The following is a 17,645-nucleotide window of genomic DNA, read 5'->3' on the forward strand; positions in this document are numbered from 1 at the left end:
TTTTGGTCACAACTTTGTAATTAGACTAACTTTCACAATGAGAAAAGAAATCCCTAAAAAACCCTTTGAAAAAATGCATCTAAACTGACAAGGAAAATTACATCCTGAAAACTCTCATCTAACCTGAAAAAGGAAAGCGGAGACAAGTGTGCGCTAACAAAACAGGGAGTTTGAGGAAGTGCGTTGTTTACCATGAAGACCCTTGAGTGCATGAGAAAGGCTTTACAAAAGCATGATTTTAATTTGTTTCAGCTGCATATGTCTATCTTAAAAATAAATGTTTGTGGGTGTCCTCATTTCCTTGATATGATGCTACTTTTATGTCCAAGCTTTTCTTGTAATTGTGACAAAGATCATCCAAATCCAAGAAAGCTAAATATACTTCATTAAGGTCATCTTCCTCATGATGGAAGCTTATTGACGACTTTAGAGCATGACTTTTTTGGTATCAGTGGCCTAGAAAGGAGAATTCCCTGCCAGATAGCTACCTTGTTTATACAAAAAAAAATTCTCTAAAAGAGATGAAGTGAGAGTAAGTGCTAAGAGTTTTGCTAGGAAGGCAAAGGTGAAGAGTGATATAAAAGACTAAGTGAAGGAGAAAAGAATGATTTGGCAAACAGAAGAGACAGAAGGAAATTCAGCAATAATAGATGTGAGTGATAGAGTGATGTCCAAATGAGGTTTTTTGTTACTCAAGATGTCTACCACTATGATTATTAGCACAGCTGGCTTGCTGACTTCTTCACTCAGCAGAGAAGCTGTTAAATGTATCGTGCTCCAGGTACATCCTTACAGAGATAGGGGTGGTCTTCCCACAGGATGCATTTAAGAAACTGAGGTTTTGTGTGTCCAGGAAAGTCACACAAATGATGACTCTCTAGGAGTGCAGCAAGCAAGTTGTATAGCCAGATGGACCTAAGAAAATTAACATACAAAGTGAGGGATTTGGAAAACAAGAAGGAAAGCATGTTCTACTTTATATATGTATATGTATATATATGTGTGTGTGTGTGTGTGTGTGTATATACAGAGAGAGAATTTTGCTTTCAATTTAAGGAAATTTCTAATAGGAAACTTGCTACATGTTAAGCTACGGTGGGAATTTATAATGTAGCGTTACTACACGCTAACTTCCATAGAGAACACTGTTGTGCATGCTTTTTAAGAGTAATCTCCATGTAGTGAGTAAACACAGTTTCACAAGGGCAAGTTTAGTGTACTTAAACATTGTCCACGTGGGGACATAGTATAGAAGAACTAAGGTGCTATAAATTCATATACTGAATTACTGTGCAGTTGTTTACTGTACAGTTGAATCCTAAAACAGAGCTTCAGAATGGAGCACAGTAGCTTAAAAATGGATATGGATGTAGGACTTTGAACAGAGCTATCGCAGAAAGCGTTTTGTCTTTTCCTGTGATGTTGGAAGTGTATTTGGGCAGACGTTTTTGCAGAATTCCTTCCCTTTTCTTTCTCATTGCCCAACCCAATGGCCAAAACTACAACAAGGGCAACTTAATTTTGGGATCTTTCAGGATGGCTGTCACTAGGGCCTGCCAGCAAAGCTCATAGTTTGGCAAGATGCTGTTACTCATACTTACCTACATACTTATATGTAGGATTGAGCACATTGACTGTTTTTGCCCCCTACTAGACCAGGGACCCCACGACAAGAACTCCAGTTTTTGAGTTGGTATGTGTAGACTGTGATTGTACCACCAAACCAGCCCTCATCCTTCTCTTAATTTTTGTCCTTTCCTTTTTTGTGTCTTTTTCATTTCTTCCTACTCCAATGTATGTATAAAGTGCCAGCACTAACTAGTTCCTACTTTGGAAAAAAAAGTAGCACTTCAGCTGCTCCTGCAAATTCGGTCACCCTCTGAGCAGTGATTAATATACAAGTTTAAGAAGAATCTTTAAACAAAACCTGGAAAAAAGGAAAAGAGCAAATATGCAGGCTAATGGTGTACCCTGAGGTGAGCAAAATGCATTTTTTTAACAAGCCAAGCATAGCAAAAAAGCTATTCTACAGTGAAATTAATAATTACCAAAAAGATTTGCTAGCATTATTGTTGTATCCTTTATGAGAATATGGGTAACATGTTTAAAAAACATGGGAAGTGTGAATCAAAGCCCAAAGATTCAAGCTGGTCTCTAATTTTTAATGTGAATTCTAATCATGTGCCCCGTGTGCATAGAGTGAAATGCAGTCTGTGGATAACAACTGTCTTCCGAGTTGTGCTGCTAACCTGAAAATTGTATCTATTTCTCTGATGATAAGGATTTCCAATTTTCATTACAATCGTGCTTTAGCAAAGCTTTGAAGTAGAAGGGCATCTTAGTGCCACATGTAGTTGGTGCTTGGCTATAATATATAATTTCAGTCCCAAATATTTTCCAAAGGCAAGGTTTGTTTATTAACTGAACCCCATGCTGAGATTCAGTCAGTCTAATACAGGCTGAGTTTGAAGTTGAACATTCAAACGTATGCCCATATATCTTGGGCATATATCTTACATAATGATGTTGGCCCCCGACATCTTTCTGGGTTTGTTTATGTCTGTTATGGATTCCCCTCATTATCCATGCTGTTTGAGGGATTCCCTATGGATCCAGCCAGTTTATTGCATACTTTTTTAATTTTATGCCAAACTGAATGTTCTGAGTGGCAGCTTGTATGGGAGCTCTGTACAGTTTCCTCTCAAATGCAGAGATGAATGTTATGATTAAGGTTAAATAAAATAATAAGGAAGACAGAATATTGCAAAAGGGTATATAAGAGAATGCCCTGGGGGAGGCAAGAGGGCTATAGAAGTAACTTGAATGGTAAAACCTGAAGATGTTGACTACTTTTCCTACTTCTGTTCCTTCTAATTATGATTAACTGTTAGAGCAACAATTCTGTGATTTACAAAAATCTTCCTTATCGGTAGCTACAGTAGTAACACTGGGAGCATTCATTTATTAAATTTCACCAGGGTGAAGGGATGTTTTAATATGCCAGGCGCTGAGCACATCCGTGCATGCACACAACTCCCAGCCACGTTAATTGGAGTCGCATATGCAGATCGGCGAGAGAGCAGCGCCTGGGAAGTGGGAAGCAGAGAGTGGAACGGGCCCGCTGTGGTCTCGGGGGCGAGCGGGTGCTGCTCCGCGGCGGCAGCGCAGCGCGCCGGGCTCTCCTCTCGGGAGTCACATGTTGCCCCTCTCTTATTCAGCCTACAGTACCCAGTTAGTTCTCGCAGCAGTGTTTACTAGGACTAATATATGGCCAGAAGAAACCAGAGCCTAAAAGACAGGTTTTTCTTATAAAGCCTTTGCATTATGAAAAAGGTTGTTTTCAATCTGAAAACTCAGATTTATAAACACTTAATTCATCAGTTCACTGTGCCTTTCATTTGAAATAAACAGCCAGCAATATTATTTTAAAATAAGGCAGAAGGTGTAACAAAATGAAGTAATGTTTTGAGAAATATGTGATTGATGATTAAAAAACAGAGAGAGAAGGGGAGGGGGGGTAATCCAGCATTCATTAGTCAGGCAAAACTTCTATTTGAGCATGCATTAAGTCAGGAGGACCAGACAGTGTGTCTGGAAAATTATTCTTTCTTTGAGAAGGAGTCTCTCAAAAATATTCCCCTGCTTCTTAAATCTGAAGGCATCCTTTGACTGACTTAGTTATTTTATATCCATGGATGCTAGAGGAAACAAAAGAAACTTTAAAACCTGGAAACATAAACATCATTGAACCACCCACTTTAAAAAAAAGGGGGGGGATGGGGAGGGAGAGAGAAAGAGAAAAGAAAGAAATCACAGTCGATGTTTTCCAGGAGAGAACATGCTACACTGTGTAAAGGGGGCTAGTGTAACAAGAAGTCATCTATTCTTGATTTCTTTAGACAGCTAGAGCTTTGTGCCTTGTCTAGTTTCTACGTTTTAAGAGCTTGTTCTGTGTAGCAGAAATAATACAATAAATGGGTTTAACCACATTTGTCTCAGCTAGACAGTCTGCTTTGTCAAAGATTGCTGGTACAACATAAACAAATTATGTGTTTGTAGTGCCTTTCAATGAAAGCCTATCTAACAGAGCGGAGATTGTGTTTCGGCAGCTGTAGATTTAATCTCCTACCTGTCAGTTAAAACAGGCATTTCCTGAGCAGATAAGGCCTGGCTGGGGGGGAACAGGCACAGCTGGACAAAGGTCCATTGTTGTGGCCATAACTCTATGTAGATGGGCCCGGGTGTTTCGTCAGCGAGACTACAGGCGCGTTGCAGTTGCAAAGGGACTAGCTCTTTATTGCTGGTTAGTCAGGCAGAGTGAAAGCGAATGGAGGCACAGCTTTGTGCTATTGACTCTGGTGGCTCATCCCAAGGAACTGAGGAAAATATCCCCAACTTTGGAAACCATGTCACTCTGCTGTGAATGTGATCATAGGAGTCGCAGCAAAGGTCTATTCACCAGCTGAAAGCTCTCTTTAAGTCGCACTGGAGTTCTGACAACCCAGGGAAAGTGAGAAAGTTTGAAGACTGACATTGCTTCTTGAATATCAGGATACTCTGAAGAAAAGGCAGCACAGCAGTGTGCATTTGTCTTTGACGTATAGTCGTTGCTGGAATTGCAACACCCGAAGTCAGATAGGAAGTACCTAATGCTCGTTTTAAACATGAATTTCCTGCTTTCCCTCCCATTTTACATTTTTAATGATTTTGCTCTTTTCAATATGTTTTTGTAGATGAATCTCAAATGCTATAGAAACTGAGGAGCCAGTGTAACCGGCTTGAGCCAGACACAGTTGGCAGAGGAAGGAAGCAGGCTCTGTATATGTCACTGGGAGTTGAGGAACTCTGTGTTGCTCCCTCCCTGGTCTGCAATAATTGCTGTATACCTAGCAGTGACAATCACCTCAGTCATACTGTGCAAACACACTGGCTTCGTGGAGCCTTTTCTGAGTAAAGATAGTCTGATTGTGTCAAAATCTGAGGAATCCTAGGAAGAGATGGAACAAATTAATTTTTGCATGCAATCAATATTCTGATTTGACTTTGTTCTCTAGACATAGGAATTTTCTTCATTAAACTAGTTCTCCACATAACTGCCTTTGATAACCCCTCGTGTTTCGATCTAGATGCTCTATAAACATTATGTGATTTCTGGAAGTTATCTAGGTTACTACTGTTCATTAAAAGCTCTTCAAAGATATACAGAAGTAAGAATATTTCACTACGTTTGACTCCCTCCTTTGACCTAGTCTCTTGAATAATACCCATTTAGGTTTGAGGAAAAATATCAACAACATCTCTGTGGAGGGAGGTAATAAAGGAAAGTAAATTCAGAGGAATAAATACCTGAAGAAATCAGGCATAGCGCTGGTGGGGATGGGAAAGGCGTCTCCTTTTCACAGCCGTGACTCACCTCCAGCCTTGCATCCTGCCAGTGTGCAAGTGTTGAGGGCTGAGCTGTGTTACTGCTGGCGGCTACCTGCTTGAAAACCACCTCATTCCCATTTTGCAACAGAGCATGTCCCTTGTGAGCCATAGCTTTGCGCTTTGGGTAGCTGTTGCTACAGTTGTGCAAGAAGGGATAAAGGTTACAAGCAGCAGATTAGAATGGAATTGTTTTATGTCCACTTTGCGTTGTCACTTATGCAACTGTAAAAGCAGCCCTGGCCTCTCTGAGTCAGTGTCCTCCTACGTACACTGGAGATATATATATACCATCCTCCAAAGGGGTCTTTGAGCACGATTTAGTTAATATTTGCAAAGTTACTCAAATGGCATAAGTGCTGTGCAATACAGATACAACACCTTAGTTACAAATCTTTGAATATCAGTGAGAATAAAGCAAGCTTTAAAAACAATGTGCTGATGAAATTTTTCCCATAGTGAAGTAGATGGCAGAACTTCTGTTGACATTAGTGACTCCTGGCTTTCAGATGTATCCTATATTTGCTAAATATAATAGAACAAAAAAACCTCAACTCTTTTGTTGTAGTTTTTAACCTCTATAGGGCAGAAGGAGTTTTGAGCAGAAGCATTGAAAGATGTTTCTGTTTTCACTTCTGCCTCGACTGGAGCTATTCTTTAAAGTGAAAGACAGTCCTTCGTATACCAATCAGTGTGGTGTTAGGTGATTTCTCGTACTGTACAATGCAAGCCCTTTTATTGAGGGAATTATTTTTACGACACTAAGTAATAGATGGCCACTGCTCAAAAAAAGAATTCTATGTCTTTAAAGGATGTGGAAGAAAACTCTGGTTGGAAACACCAGTATGAAATGCTAATTTTAAAGCATCTCATGCTCTGAATTTTTCCATCAACGGAAGATTTCAGTGTACTCCAGAAATCTTGCACATTTTGATATCACCATAAAAACATAAGCTAATAGGGGATTTCTGACATAATTTATATTTAGATTTGAGCTCAAGTAATGGAGCTTCTGTATATAAAATATCAACAAGTATCATTAGGCTGCAATATTTTTCATATTTTGGCAAGAATAAGACAAGGTGCAAATGAGAAACATACATCTTCACTAGTCTTTGGAAATTTCTGAAATAATTGACTTGCTCAGTCTTCTGTGATGGCTTGGTGACCACTAACTGTGACAATTTGCATAATAGTCAGCTCTTCACTTCTGTAGAGATAACTGTTTGTATCTGATTAAAATTAGGACTGTTTTAGTTCTCTTGACTTTTCCAGAAGTTGCAGAAATAGAGATTTGCTGTTATGCTTTAACCAAACAAATGCACACATGGGGATAACAATATGCTGAGTTTATGCAGATTTTACAACACAAATCTGAATAAAATACCCACTAATAGACCCTTAAGGAGTAATAAACACACATGAATTTTCCTTAGTTGCACTTTAAAGTGATTTTAACATACTACTAGACCTTAACAATAATATTTAATTGACAAGATTATGCATTTGTATGGATTGAAAAGGTGGTAGATCTCTAATTCCAAATGAACTATAAATTCACTTTTGCATAACATGTTTTATTTATTTCTTTATAGCAGAGATGTTCTCCTTCCCTCCTAGTGAGAGTTTCTTAGAATACAGACAATTTAAATAGATTTAATTACCATTTATCATACTCTTAACTTCATGAGATCATCTTTAGTTGAACTCTCTATTTCCAGCTAGTCAAGGAGCTAGATAAAAACAGGGCAATACAATGGGAAGCTAATAGAAATGAAATGGCAGGTGGCATTTAAAAATATTTTCTTTCTGTGTGGTTGGCAGTATTTTTCTGTTGCTTCCTTCTTTATTTCCCAAATAGATGGAATTCAGTTTTAACTCATTTAAAGTTTTGAAATAATGAGGAAGAAATAATAATAAGTAAAGATGCTCTGTCTCGCTGTGTGATCATGGCTCCAAATTTTACATTAATATTGTGGCCACTGCGGTAGACTTAAATCATCAAATCTTGCTGAACTGTTGGACAAATGGAGAAAAAGAGAGTGGAGGGGGGAAGAAAATAGGCATTAGAACCTATTTACAAATTCGGTAGTGGGCTACATATTTATCATAGCATTTCCCATATGAAATGTTCACACTGTGCAAATCTGTGGTATCTTTTTTACACTTCATTTGCCAACACTTACCCTGGGATCTGATTGGCAGACATTTTCTTTGGGGCTCATGAACTTACACTGAAAGAAAATATTTTTCAATTAGAATGTAGGTAATTAGATGGCAGATAAATTAGAATATCTCCCTATACAGAGCTCCATTGATTCTGTATTGCTAACTGGAGTAGAAAGTAGCCAATGTATAAATTCCAGCCATATAAATGTATAAAGTCACATATAAGTGTATAAATGTCAATGCAATTGTCAATGTTTTAACTGTGACGCCCTGTGATGCAGCGTTGGCATGGTCACTTTTGGGCTATAGGAGCCCAGCTCTCTTTGCATTGTAGTTCTTACTTGCGCGGGCTCGCAGCTGATTTCATGGGATTGTTTATGTGAGATGGGACTTCTCACTGAAGTTTTCGAGGCCAGGTCTCACATCCTGTCTTTCCCGTGGAGAATGTTGAGGCATTGTTGTTGCATTGATTCAGAGTCGCGATAGTTCATCAGTTAAATTTCTGAGCTCAGAACAAAAGGCCCAGCCACCACTCAGACACAAAGTAGCTAAATCCTTTATAACTGGTCAGTTAACTCAGGCTTACACTTGCTTTGCTTCACCAGAATGGCACAGAAAAGCAGCCAGACCAATTATAATCAATGAGATCTTTTCATTTTTTGCAGTAAAATTCTCCTGCAGTGTACTAAATAGATCAGTTTGGGGACCAAAAAAAGGCTCAGTCATGGCATAGGTTCGTTACAATATTGGCAGAGTTGAAAAGGAGATCTGGGCCCAAACCTGCAAAAACCTGAGTGCATAATTACTTGGAAGCACTTAAGTGGTCCCAGTGACTTTCACATATATGAGTTTTCATAGAATAAGTGCTCACCTCTTTATGCAACATGGTGTTTGCTTTCTTGCATAAACACAAAAATGATCTAATCAAAATACAAAATAAATTAACAAAACCTCTTGTATTTCTTCTTTTACAAAGAACAGCAAAAAAGCACTCATTATGGAAATAAATAAAAATTTCAATGGTGGTATAGAAATAATGGTGTCATCTATCATATACAGACTATTTAAAATACAAATGAAGTAAATACATGCAGCGTGCAGAGTGTTTAAAAACTTGTATTAATAATATGGTGAGCAAACCCACTGCTTTCGGTGCCATTAAGATCTTTAAAGTGAATAAATCTAACAAGGGCTTAAAATGTAATCTATTGACTGAAACAGATACAGCCTTTGTATTCTATCATATAAAGACATAATTTGAGCATTTTGAAAGTGCACATTCTTACTTGATACACTGCCATTACCTGGGAAACTCTTCTGTTATACTGACGTTCTTAAATGAGAAAGTAAAAATTTCATACACATTTTTACTGTGGAAATTGAAAGCGCAGTGACAGCATAGACAGCGAAAAGTTACAGTCTGTCTATTCCAATTAGTCGAGCAGTTCAAAAATCTTACATAGAAATTCAAGTTTGAACTATGAAAAGTTTAAACCTACCTGTGAGTGAATTAGGCTCTCACTGAGGCCACAACATCACAATATTTTCTTAGTTCAAGTACAAAAGATACTGTATGTCCTGAACAAAAATAAGAAAAAAGGTAATCCAGTGAATTTCACAGACTGGTTTCTCAGCTAGGATGGGTTGGAGTAGTCCATTAGGTTCAGCACAGATCTCAAGATTGACCCCAGGTGACAACAGGGTCCAGAGATTTTATTGGTGAGAGAAGTAGAGGGCAATGGTTTTCAATAGCGATGCTGGATTATTCTAGGCAACTAGAGCATATTTGGCCCATCACAGTGTCCTATACAAGTGTTGGCAGTAATACTAAGAAGTTTAGTATAAGCAAAGCATAAAGTATTATAAAGACTCTGTGTACTCTCTCTCAAAAACCGTGCGACAGAGAGCAAACCTGTCAAGTATGGTCTTGATGACTTTGTGAGGACTTCAAATGCCATAGGAGGTTGAGATTTATTTCCATTCATGAAGTCTGGGATCACAGCAGAAATGTCTGAGCTCCCTTTTTGCTTGCAGTGCTGCCTCCTGTCAGGCTATGGAAGCTCCTTTCTAGCTGTCTGCCAAAAAGTGGCTTCTCTATGAAAACAGAAAGCCAGAACATACTCTAACAGAGACTTTTAGTGTCAGTTTTCAGTAGTTTCTCCAGTAGGTATTAAGCACAGAGAAGAGTGAGAAAGGGGTGACAGAGAATAAAAATTTGCAGTTCCTCCATGTCTCCATCAGACTTCTCTCCAAATTTGGGAAATTTGTAGCTGCCTTAAAGACGTGCTTCCTCAGAATTCGGAAGCAGCGGACAGCGAAAAAGTGATGACCTTGTCCCTTTCTTGCCTCCTAACTCAGGTGCCTGTGTGTGTGTGTGTAGGGAAACGGGACGTTTGAAGAAATACACGTAGTGCGGGGCGTTTTCTTAGTGGAGTTTGGGAAAAAGTGTATAACTTGGGAAGAAAAAGGGACCTGTGTAGCATAAACAGCAAAATCAGTTTAGGGATGCCTTAGGGAAAGCTTGCCAAGTGAGGAGGCCGTCCTTCTCTCTGAATGCCTTTACTTCTCTAACTGCAGTGTTAGTTGTCGTAGAGGCAGTTTTGTTTTTTAAAGACAGAACCCTTCCTATTCCTTAGGCTCACTGAATGTGCTGTGTTCCTTGTCCAAAAGAGGCAGATCATTCTCATTCAAGCCATTACTTTTGTATGACATATCCCTTTGGCTTCCATTTTCCATGCACAGCACTAAACATCAGTGACTTTTTAACGGGGAGGATTGTGGCAGCCAACTTCTGAGATTAGTATTCACATGACTGTGGGAGAAAGCACACCACGTTTGCCTAGCTTATCAAATGGGCCACCAGCTTTTATTACCACAGGGAGAATCGAATTGGAACTTGCTTCTTGAACTAATCAGGGCTGATTTGCTCTAAAGTTGCTCCTGACTTAGATCTCAGGCGAGGAAGTGCTGTAGTCAGTTCCCAAGGATTGTCAGAGTTGTGATGGGATATTAAGGGAGTGGTACACTCTCTCCTAAGTGTTCCCCAGGCTCGGTGGCTTCTTACATTTAACACAGTTAACCTGAGTTTGTTGCATGGAAACTCAGGTTAATTTTTTTAAATGGCTTAATATTAGAGACCATTTTATTTGAGTTTGCAGAACTGCATTTTGGAAGGAATGTCCTGAGCTGTTTGCACAGTTCAGTTAAAGATATATACTGGCAGAATTGTTCAAAACCCAACACTTATTACAATCGCAAAAAAATTAAATAATCTTCATGAAAGAGAAAGCGAGTCCCCCTGAGTGTCACTGTTTGCATATTAGCGCATCGGAAGGGCTCTGCCAAGTTCCTGTCTGAGTGACTGCTGCAGATGCTCGTTCTCAAGCATTCTGAGGCAGCTCTTTAGTGCCAGTCTTCGGGGACAAACAATAGCACCTGTTCTGCACAGGAGAGCCGGCCAGTTAGTCCAGTCATGTATCTTTAATGAAGCTCTGGGGCAGATGGCAAAAAATGGCATCATCAACAACTTAGCACCAAGGAGACAAAAGGGGAAAGTGCCGATCCAACAATACGCTATTTTTACGAATGGGAAGAGACAGAGTCTAAGTGTTTCTCGTGCATCTGCTGCAGTCTTGGTTTTCCGAAAGACCTGAGGAACATCTCAGCAATTAAAATTTCTGGGCATGTAGCCGATTTTATGAAGTACATCAATCAACCCCTCCTCCCAAGTTCTTCCCCCTCAGTAAAATCAAAAAAAAAAAAAAAAAACACAGAATGAGGAGTCTGTACTGTATTTTTGACATTCATCTTACATCTTTAACAATTCAATGATCAGTGATGCTTGTACGTTCGCTTCCTTTTTAATGCTCATTTGTGCTTTCAGTTGACCTTTGTGGAAAATAATGACACCTAAGTACAAAATAATTCTAGGTGAAACCAACATTTACTTAGGAATAATAATTGGTGTGTGCCAGAGGGAAGGCCAGTGGGAGGGAAGGATTGCTATTCAATAAGGGTTTTTTTCAATCCATGTAACTCTCTAAGTGTGAACTTAAACTTGTACTCTAGATGGAAACCACCTTTAGTCAGAGGAGCTATATATAGGCTGAGGACCTGATCCAACATTCAAAGGAGAATTTCAAGAAAGCATAGTAAATAGCCAGCACACACAGTGGTGATACTCCACACTTAGGGAACTGCTATCATTTGAGAGTCTTAAAAATCTTTTTGGACATGGTGGACTTGATCCAACTCTACAGGAGTTCATTGGGAAGAGGCCTGTGAAATGAACAGTGTAGGATTTAGCCCTTTCTATATAAGTTTCGTATGATTTTATGATACTACAGTGCAAAGTGCTGCTCTGGCTCTGTATGCGCCATTACTCTAAGCACAGTATTCACTCTGATCTGGTCTCTGTTTTGTGTGTCTATGTTGGTGTCTTGCAAATTTGCCACCTCTGTGGAAATACTTTCTATGGGGGGGGACTGAAAGGGATGTTTCTTAAACCTTGGGTCCATTTGATTAGTCTGCAGTTGGGAACTACTGCAAATGTTTGCAAATATATTATGTTAAATTCCTTCAAAATACTGCAGTTGTTTCTATCGGACAAAGTCTGTGTTTTCATTTATTGTGTTGCTGTAACACGACACAGCAAAACTAGCACCATTTTGTCAGAGGTAAATGCTCGTGCTGGGCACATGGGGACCAACTCCAATCTGACCAAGTTTAACTCATATCCTAGTAGGCACAGCCAGGCTTTCCTCAGCTCAAATGAAAGAAATAGCTGCTCAAAGCTAGTTTCTTTCACGCCCCAGTGCCATAGCAGTAATTGCACAAAGACCTTTTTATTGTAAGTTGATTTTCCTGAGAAATGGATTCAAAAAAATACTGTAAAGTGTTTATTTTTTGCTTGACCTTTATTAACCTACATCTTGGGGCTTTCCCAAGAGAAGAGTTGTTGGTAAATTAACCCTCATAGACACACACACAGTAGCATTTCTGCTCTGCATCAATAGTTGTGAAGGGAATGGGGATATGACAAGAAAATTTGGCACTATTAAAAAATGTCATAGGTCAACATATGGGATTTGGTCAGAAAAAGTTTTTAGGAATTAAAATGAAAAAAAAGTTGCTTGAAGTTTGGTTTAACTTTTTAATAGTATTTAATGCCACCGATTTATGGTGGGACAAGGGCAATTTTTTCTTCTGTCTAAAAAAACAATTTCTTCTAACATTTCCTAGCCTTGATATATAAACCATTATATGTTTACTTAACTACTAATCAGAAAAATCATAGTCAAAACCTTGGATACTTCTGGGGTTAAGGAATGATGGATAAAAACTCTTTGTGATCCTGGCCACTGTCTCTGAAACACATGTAGCATAAATAAAGGAACCAGGAAGTTAAAATGTGGATTTAACAGACACGATTCTGTCACATCTCTCATTTTCTATATGTGGAATACAAATGCTGATAGAAGATGAAGAATTTTCTGCTCTTGCATGTTTGTGCTCTTTGATACATTTATTAAGGTCAAATTAAATTTGATATAGTAGGTTTTATTTTGAAATGCTCTGTGAATACAACTGTGTAATTACCAAGCTACATGATAGTGCATAAAGCTATAAAACTGCTTAGACAGACAAGCAATTTATATGTTATACTGAGGTGTGTATGGCAAAGGATGTTAGTTTAATTGGGAGCCAAGATGCTGTAGTCTTAAATCTTAAGAGCTGGGGTGTTGTCTTGGAGATTGTTTAATAGTGTGGTGAGATTTTGAAATAACATACCTGAGTTGTTGGCATATATATGAACAATACAATGTTGTAAGATCTCAGAATTAAAATTACCCTAAGGATACTAAAATTTTAACATCAAAGTAGCTGCCACAGTGTTAGGATACTTCTAAAATGCTTGTCGCTCTGCTTTCTCTGACCAAAGATCAGAAAACTTGTGCGAGATTAATAGAAATATTTACCACTCTTCTTTTAACAGAAACTATAGTATATTAAAAAGGTTTTGTATCTTTTTACCTTGTGCCAGAACAGGGAATATTAATTTAAAAAAAAAAGAGAGGGAGAGAGAGAGAACCATCAAGAAGTAGGAAAATGTGCCGTTCACTGCAACTGTTACACCTTTGACACGGAGGGAAAACAATGTTAGTGAGGGCTTTGATGTGATAATGTGCAATTGGCAGGGATTACATTAAGGAGACGGTTCTGTGGGACTGTGCGAACGCAGGAACACTATCAGTCCTGGAGAAATACCTGTCAAGACAAATTTGTGCTATTTCTGATCAGAGGCTCTCTTCTGTTTAGCAGGTTCAGGGTCACATGCCTCCGCTCATGATCCCAATTTTTCCACACGACCAGCGGACATTGGCAGCGGCTGCTGCAGCCCAGCAGGGATTCCTCTTCCCCCCAGGAATAACTTACAAGCCAGGTAAGCTGACAGCTATTTAACATTTTAGGATATTAGCTGTAGCTTCTCGTGTGATCTGTCTGATAGATGATGTTGCACAACAGGAGTAGCAGGTTGGAAATTAAATGTAAAGTTTTGCAACTCCACCTGAAAAGCAACATCCGGTTTGAAGGAGATAGATGGAATATTGGTTATTGAATACCATGATTTTATTTTTTACCTTTACTTCCCACAAAATCATCTGCTCTAAACATATTGACCTACTCTCCTACTAATTTATATCTTCTCTGCCCAGTGTCATTACACAAAAGCTACATATCTTTTATTAATTCTCTTATCTTCAGTATACTTGTCTTTTGTGCCAAACTTCTTACTCTTAATTAGTGATAAATGTCAGAGCAAGTATAATTTAATTAACATGCTTCAAATGGGCAACTTTTTGTTTGATTTCAGTCTGAATAATAAAAGGTTTCAGTAGTTCAATCCCAGTCATCACTGAGACTTGTAACAGGTCACATAACCTTGCAGTGAAATATGTTTTGAGACGATTTAGCAAATGTTATGATTTCTTTCTTTTTTCCTCTGAGTTTACAGGACTCCTGGGGAATTCAATTAGGGATATAATGGTTTGAAGCTACTTTCAGAGCCTCCTTGTAAACAGGGCTTTAAATGTTTAAAGACATGTTGCCAAAGGAATTCAATGTAGGAAGATAGTTAGGTAAATAAAAGTCAACCTTATTTTCATTTGTGCATTCTTTGTAAGTGACCTCAGCCCAGAAGCAGCAACCTTATTTTGCTCATTAATACTAATACTAATATGCTAAAGGCAGTATTCCCTGTCAAGCTGCCTTTAGCATATTAACCTGATAACTAATAACTACAAAACATAAATACCCGTTTCTTTTTTTGATATTAAATATGAAATTCACAAAGTAAAGCATTGATCCTGCTCCCACTGATGTTAGGGGTGTTTTTGCAGTTGACTGCAGCAGGAGCAGGGTCAAATCCAAAGGAAAGCCTCATAATAGATGATGTAAACAGCATACTAATGAAAAGCCAGGTTGAACCTAAAATCTCTTCTAGCAAGTTTACTTAATATTAGATGAAGTGAGGCCAAGCAGGATTTCAGCAAGCATTTCCGTTTGTCCCACTCCATTCTGTCTCTTTAGTCTAGAGCCATTCCTCTTTAAACACAGAATCTTTGTCTGATCATTATCTTATTTTCAGTTTCAGAAACCCCAAAGTTCTTTTCCAATTTGACAAACTAATACACTATATGGAAGAAACAACTATGAGAGCTCTGAAGGGCAGCTCGCTCTAGAGGGCACAGAGTGATGGCTATTCACACATAACATCATTCCACAACATTCAGGGACCAAAATGAAGAAAATTTTGTCTCCGAAGACATGATAAGAATTGCTAGTTACAGAATTTGTCCAGGGCACCCTGGCTAATACCTTTCCTCTCGCAGCAAGCAAAAGCATATGCTTTATTTTCCTTGCTTTTGTCATTTTAATTTGAGATGCTTTCTATGATGCTTTTCTATTGAGAGGCTTTCTAGTGACTGTTAATCGTTAAGCTTTACCCAAAAGATGATACCTCAAATCACGTTGTGTTGCTTGTGGCTCTGTAGATGACTTGGTACAATAAGGACTCAGGAAGAACAGCACCAATATGAATCTGTGCACAAGGACAGATTTCTGCAGTAATTCCAAGGTGCTCCTTATAGTACCTCTCCTAACACTTTACCAAGCTTACACTACTTTACCTCTGATCCTATCAACCTCACAGCAGAAGGAGATACAGCTTTAGGCAATTTTATTACTTGCCGGAATGCAGAAAGGGAGATACGTAATAAATGTTAGAAGACTGAAATACAGACAGAAATCAAGGTCTAGATGTCTCAGAACCCAGCTAATGGGAATGCAGCTAAGCTGTTTGCTAGTATGTTAGTGGTTAATATCCAGGTGATGTTAGTAAAGACCAGAAGTGACTGTGATCTGATTATAGTCAGTTCAGTTTGCATGAAATGAAAATATTTATATTTTAAAATATTTATTAAGTTCTACAGCATGTGTTGCAAAGGTAGTTGGGTGGTTTAGTAGTTTCTGTTGAAGAGATAGCATCATTTAAAAAAAACATAACTACACTTGGTATTGATTAATTCCTATTTTTGGCACTCTCGGCACAGTAGTTAAGGAATTAATGAAACTGGAGATTAAGCTACACTCTTTCATAGAGAGGGTTCTTCAAAGTCATTTCTGAGGAATATTTATGAACTTGACTGTAGCTACCTATACTCTTCCACTTTTGTGAAGAAATGAAACTTTCACCTCTGGAACTGTCAGTTTAGACTTGCTGCTACTTCTAAAGACAGAGAGGAAAGAAAGGAGATGGATTAACCCTTCAGATACAGTTTTCTTTTTGGCTGCCTGCTTAGTCTCTATTTCATTTTAATCTAGTTTGACATAGGCAAGCCTGAGTTTTGACAATGCCACTTTTCCTTGACATTCAGAAAATACAGTAAGATGGATTTCAATAATAGGAGCTGTGGGAACTGAGCACTTTTGAAACCCTGTCTCTCTCGTTCGGGGAATGTCTGATGATCCTGTGCACACAGTCATTTATTTGCTTTGCCTGCAAAAGCGTCTAGATGTAAGCCAGCTCCAGCTTGTAAGCAGAATATCAGTGTTTGTGTGCCGCTATAGCCAGGAGAAGTCCTGCCTTGGAGCACAAGTGGGGGTATGATTATCTGTATGTGTCCATGCAGATGTTACCTTCATTGGCTAAGTGGGGAACAAGCTGTTGACTGTTTAGTTCGATGCCACAATGGAAGCTACTGACAACTGTTGCAAATCTGCCCTTAAATGCTATGCCTTTAAGTAAGAAAATGGCTGTTCCTAAAACAAGCTACACTAGGTCATGCCTTTAATAGAAGGACCTCTCGAAGAGAGGAGGATTTAGGATCTGCCGCCCTTTCAGAACATGCACTCTTGATGCCTGAACTCCTGAGCTCAGAAATGACATTACGTAGAGAAATTCTGGGAATTGCTGATACACAGCTAAAATTTCTACTAAAGTCGGACAGGACAGAGTTGCCTACTACCTGGCAGGATCCATAACATGAGGTGACTGCAGCCCTCTCCCCCATAGTTTGGAGCTATAGCAGGTGAAACAGGCCAAAGTTAGCAAGCACTGATGACAAGTAATAATTACATTTTAAAAAAAAATCCCCGAAGTCCCATGCTTCCTTATGTATCTCAAAGTCATGTAATATAATTTTCCGGCATGGTAAGTACTAATTGAGAAATCAGAGCTGCATAGACCACCTAATTAATTTTTTATACGTAATTCAGTATTTATACTGTATACTAGATTAATTAAAACTTTAGGGCGCTGTGCATCTCAAATGACTGTTGTGACTATTGACCTGCAGGCGCTTGACGAGCCTTGCAAGATACCTGGTTGTGGGGGTCGCCCCTTATTCCAGCGGGAAGCTGCGAGTGGCAGCTGGTAGGGAACTAATACTTACCCAGAGATGCCACACAGTTAATAGGATTATTTTGCATTCGAAGTAGAGCAGAGCAACTACTCCAGTTTTCTGACTGTGACCACTCTACTTAGTAGTTGG

At 38.8% G+C, this 17,645-nt stretch overlaps 1 protein-coding gene across 14 annotated transcripts in view; it reads left to right on the forward strand.

Moving 5' to 3' along the window:
* Positions 1 to 17,645, forward strand: part of SOX6 (SRY-box transcription factor 6) — a 381,215-nt gene that overhangs the window by 266,032 nt on the left and 97,538 nt on the right. For 13 of the 14 annotated variants that reach the window (XM_067296074.1, XM_067296075.1, XM_067296072.1 and 10 more), the window contains one exon: positions 13,912 to 14,035. In XM_067296074.1, the coding sequence (XP_067152175.1) occupies positions 13,912 to 14,035 (124 nt within the window). The remainder of the gene's footprint in view (positions 1 to 13,911; positions 14,036 to 17,645) is intronic. The other variant, XM_067296081.1, reaches the window with a different exon arrangement.

Source organism: Apteryx mantelli, chromosome 4 (assembly GCF_036417845.1).
Source record: "Apteryx mantelli isolate bAptMan1 chromosome 4, bAptMan1.hap1, whole genome shotgun sequence".
Lineage (NCBI taxonomy): Eukaryota > Metazoa > Chordata > Aves > Apterygiformes > Apterygidae > Apteryx > Apteryx mantelli.